Source organism: Mus pahari, chromosome 3 (assembly GCF_900095145.1).
Source record: "Mus pahari chromosome 3, PAHARI_EIJ_v1.1, whole genome shotgun sequence".
NCBI classification, from domain to species: Eukaryota; Metazoa; Chordata; class Mammalia; order Rodentia; family Muridae; genus Mus; species Mus pahari.
In genome coordinates, this window is record NC_034592.1 from 24,037,127 (window position 1) to 24,042,527 (window position 5,401).

Genomic DNA, 5,401 nt, shown 5'->3' on the forward strand with positions numbered 1-5,401 from the left:
CTAGCTAGTATCCTAGCTTCTTCAATCTACTTTCTACCTAGCAGCCAGCATGCCACTTCCTATTTTTTGATACATTATTTTTCTTGCATTTTACCATTCTTGAACAGATGGAAACTTTTCCTTCATAACAAATTATACATTATATCTGCCTGCTGCTCACATATTCTCTAACATTTATATTTCTGTTATCGGCAATTTCCTTGAGTTTTCCTTGTCTCTCAAAGTCCTCCAATCACTTGCCTTGAGATCCAGTTTTTACAATCTTCCCATGTATGTGCTTCCACTAAGGACTCTTTATAGAACACACATCAGCTATTTCATCACCTGGGCCTCTTGTGAGCTGATATTTTCTCAAAACAATGGATGCCTCTTTCTCTAAACTCATTTCTGAATGTATCATATACACTATACAAAATAACATAAAAATATATTGCTTATTAATATATTCCTCAAAATAGCAAAATAACAGAAACCATCTACATGTGGACAGATAATTAACATTTTCATTTTAATTAAGTAATGATTAAAACTGAAATTAGTAAGAAATAAGTTATAATTAATTTCTGGCAGTATCACATTAAGTGAATTTTTGGGAGTGAGATTGATGATACATAGGCATTTTAAAGATGGTCTTGACAAAGTTGGGAAATGTTATAGATTAACCTGGAAAGGATGCAGAGGGAAATATGAGATTGCTGACAATCAGAGAAAAACTGGCCATTATACAAGTCTTTCCATAGAGCATAACTACTGAGCTCTCTCTGCAGCTAGGATATCAACTCTAACCTTATCATATTTCTTTTTCTATTGTTTAGTAAATATTTACTTTCATAGGGAATGATTACAGATAAAAAAGAGAATTTCATTTTAGCAACAAAGAAAACATGTAGTAAATGAATAAAATGTAACATTCTTTGGCTTAAAACACAGGTTAGAAGTAAAGCAGATGACATTTGCTTTTGCTAGAAAAACATGAAGAATCTCCTTGGCTTATCTAAGAAGTGGCAGAAAAGTCAAGTATTTCCAGGTGCTCTCTGTGCTCAGATGAGATGCTTAGGTTGGAGCTGAAGATGTTAACATGGAATCTGGGGTCATTTTAATCAACCTACGACGAGTGACGGAAGAGTGAGCTCATTGGCTGAGAAACTGTTGTTACAAGCAAAACTCATGGCTTCTTGCAAGTTGATATTAGTACATTTTGCTTCCACTAAGTCCCTAGATCCCAATATTTCAGGTAAAAAGAAGATCCCAGGGTTACACTACCTTAATTCAATTTGTGGAAATATATCCCGAAAGGTTAAAATGGATGAACAATTATTGAAATCCTATTTATTTTTCTATTTGTTGGTTAAAATGTATATGTTAAGTCCTTAATCCAAAATTGTCAAGGTGAAATCCAGACACATTGATCAGGAACTGGGTCTAATTTGATAATTGTTCTGAATTTCATAGCTTCCCTCTAAAACACATTTAGTTGTTTTTAAAGTTGGCAAATTGTGTCTCTTTCTAAACCATCATTAGCTCATTACTGTGAGAAAAATCTTCACTTTTAGATTAAAACACATAAAATAATATTACTTTTACTACTGGTGATTCAAAAAACATGTACCCAAAGTGTATTAGTCAAAATCACTTTTCTTTCTTTCCTATTTCTCCTTTCACTCACAGCAGAAGAGGAAAAGCATGACTAAGGGAAACGAGAGCACAGTGTCTGAGTTCATCCTCCTGGGGCTCCCCATTCGAACACAGGACCAAGTCCTGTATTCTGCCTTGTTCTTGGCCATGTACCTAACAACTGTCCTGGGGAACCTGCTCATCATCCTACTCATCAGGCTGGACTCTCACCTCCACACCCCCATGTACTTCTTCCTCAGCCACTTGGCCTTTACAGACATCTCTTTCTCATCAGTCACAGCTCCAAAGATGCTCATGAATATGCTGACACACAGTCAGTCCATCTCATATGCTGGGTGTGTTTCCCAGGTGTATTTTTTCTTATTTTTTGCAGATCTTGACAACTTTCTTCTGACCTCCATGGCCTATGACAGGTATGTGGCCATCTGCCACCCTCTACACTATACCACCATGATGAGTCAGAACCTCTGTGTTCTTCTAGTACTTGTGTCCTGGGCCTTATCCACTGCCAATGCCCTTGTGCACACCCTTCTCTTGGCTCGCCTAACTCAGTTTAGAGACAACATCATCTCCCACTATTTCTGTGACCTGTCTACCTTGCTGAAGCTGTCCAGCTCAGACACCACCACCAACGAACTGGTCATACTTCTTTTAGGTAATGTGATCATTACCTTGCCCTTTATATGCATTCTGGTCTCTTATGGCCTCATAGGTGTCACCATTCTGAAAATTCCCTCTGTCAAGGGAATCTGCAAAGCCTTATCCACGTGTAGCTCTCACCTCTGTGTGGTTTCCTTGTACTATGGAGCCATTATAGGACTATATTTTGTCCCCTCATCTAATAACACTAATGAACAGGATGCCATTGTGGCTGTGTTGTACAATGTGGTCACACCCATTCTTAATCCCTTTATTTATAGTCTGAGGAATCAGGATATGAAAGAAGCACTGAGAAATATCCTCAGCAGGAGATTGCGTTCACAGTGATGGACATGGTCTTCACTGTTAGCATCCCTACTTCCTAATCCTTTTCTCCATTCATCTTTTGTTCTGTTGGGGAAATTTCATGTGGCTCTCTTTCCTCCACTCAGTTATCCTTGCAGTTTTGTTCTCTATTTAACTCTCTTGCTTCAGCATCTTGATAGGTTTTCCTACAAATAGTCTACATACTTTTCTTTGTTTTGTAAATATTCCAATTGTTAATTTATTAATCACTACATCATTTTATTAGACATGTTTGTAGCTTTTGTATCAAAGATTTTTTTCCTCTGAAGATGAAAAGTTATTTTTCTCTTAGATTTACAATTTTATTTTTACATTTTATCTTATCAGATATCAAATAAAAGACATCATCTTATCATATCAGAAAAAATACTCTGATTACTTGGCAGCAACTCAATTAGCATTTTTTTTAATTTTTCATGTATATTTGTTTTGCTCACATATATGTCTGTGCATCATGTTTGTGCATACTACCAACAAAGATCAGAAGCTTGTATCAGATCCCTTGAATACAGGCTTACAGGTGTCTGTAAGCTACCACAGGTGTGCTGGTAATCAAACCTGGTTTTCCGGGGAGCCAGTCAGTGCTCTTATTTACTGAACCATCTTTTCTGCCCCTTACATTTAAGTTTTAGTTAACACTCAAAATTAGCAGATATTGATTATATGTGTGTTTTTACATGCATATAGATAGTATGAAATATCCAAATTCTAAAAAAAGTATTGTAGTTTTCTTAAATATTTACCAGGTCTTAGTATGAAATTCGTTACTTTATATTCTTTGGGGTAATACGTAGTATTTATAATCACTACACAGTAAAAGAAATTTAAACACTTATTTTTTCTACCTAGCCATAATTTGGTACCCAGTGACCAACCTATGTCCATCTTTCCTTCCAATGTTATCTGTAATCTTATCCATTTTTCTCAAATATTTTAGTTGTGGTGGTAACCAGGTACTCAGCTCATTGTGGTTTTTGACAAATACTTGGCCTTGTTCAATAACTAAAATGAAACTGTTCACTTTAAATGATAAAAACAAGGGTACGGACAAGTCCCATGTGGAGCATGAAGTTCCAGAGCATCAACTGGATAGTACACCTAATGTCAGGATTTTGGCATTAGGCTCCAGGGGGCACTGTGGTTATGTGCAACTTTTGCGTGCCAAGAAGAAAGCTCTATTTTTCTGAGTTGGTGATGAAGGATAGCTAATAGATGTCAGGAAGTCTGATAATCTTCAATTGAGTTCAATCAGACCTGTAGAGCAGTTTAATCAAAATATATTTTATTATGATAAGAAGAAAGAAATCTCCTTGTTTAGCTACAAAATTGTCATATCCCTTGAATGCATTTTGCTTTGTTCCCTGGGAATAATTTTCTGCCCAAGCAGAGGGACTTTATTCAGTTGATAGTCAGTGACAATTCAATGGATATCTCTATAAAGTAGCACAAGAGAGTTGCATGGCTAGTTAAATGCTATTTAACAAGCACTTAATGGCACTTAACCTACTATGAGAATATGCATGTGTGCAATTGTGTTAAATTTGTGCTAATTATTATTTTTTTAAACAAACAATATTTTATACTCCTTTTGGGTATTTTATTCAGTTATTACACAGCTTTAGAAATAATATACAAACAGGTAAGTGATTTAAGCTATACAAAATGTACATATTTATTCTCCATTGTGAAATCAATGTGTTTGCATTCATATACCTGTAATGGTCTATTAACAATATTGAACAAAATGCACATTAATTCCTAGACTTGTATAGTAGAAAACTGGCAGGGTTTTGATGCTCCTTTGATCTCTCCTCAGTTGTATTATCTCTTGAAGCTAACCAGTTTTTTTTAATATTTTCAATATTTTTCTTAAATATTTAACTGTTCTGCCCAGATTAGTTAAATTTACCTGTCTAGAGTCTTGTTTTGTTTTAAAAAGAGAAATGACTATATTTATTTTTCTTATATTTTCCTCTTTGTATACCATTGTCTCTGAAAAAAATACTCTCTCTATTTTTATACTTGGTTGAAATGATACCCTTATCCTTCCATTAAATATGTAGTGGTTTGAGAGATAATGGCCCTTTATAGGTTCATATATTTGAATCTTTGGTCCCTAGTTGGTGGACCTCTTTAGATAAGATTAGTTGGTGTTGACTTATTGAAGGAGATATGTCACCAGGTTTGAGATTTTAGATTTAAAAAGCCTACATGATTCCAAATGTTGATCTTAGTCTCTTCCCTGTAAATCAGATATATAAGTTTTCAACTGCTCCAGTTACCATATCTTTCTGCCTCTCTGATATATACTATAATGGTCACAGAGTTTAAATGTTTTAAGCTGTAAACCTAAATAAAATCTTTTTTTGTAAATTGCCTTGGTCATGGTGTTTTTATCATAGCAATAGAAAAGTAACTAAGAAGACAATCTTCCCTGAGCAGTCTCCTAGCCCAGGCAGACCTCCATTCTTCCTCTACGTCTCTGCCCACATAATCAGATGTACAGCTCCTGTACCACACAGACATGCATAATCAGAATCATATTGCCCAAGGCAATATCAGAGGATACACCAGGACCACAGAGAATTACCCTGCTACTAATACCTACTACAACAGGAACATCCAGGAAACAAAGCCATCCAGATTGTGTCCTTCAAAGGACAAGACTGGACGTTAAATCCAGTCTTATAAAATCTACAGGTCTTTAAAGAGGAAATGAATAAATCATTTAAAGAAATAAAGGAAAATACACCCAATCAGG

At 35.4% G+C, this 5,401-nt stretch overlaps 1 protein-coding gene across 1 annotated transcript; it reads left to right on the forward strand.

Annotated features, from left to right (window-relative positions):
* The first annotated feature begins 1,683 nt into the window (after window positions 1–1,683).
* Window positions 1,684–2,622, forward strand: LOC110318912 (olfactory receptor 50-like). Its single transcript, XM_021194251.1, has one exon. It carries the CDS (start codon window positions 1,684–1,686, stop codon window positions 2,620–2,622), a length of 939 nt encoding a protein of 312 aa, XP_021049910.1.
* Window positions 2,623–5,401: the final 2,779 nt, after the last annotated feature.

Bases quoted from the DNA above. Each gene is read 5' to 3' on its own strand.
- LOC110318912 (XM_021194251.1), top strand. From the start codon at position 1,684: ATGACTAAGGGAAACGAGAGCACAGTGTCTGAGTTCATCCTCCTGGGG.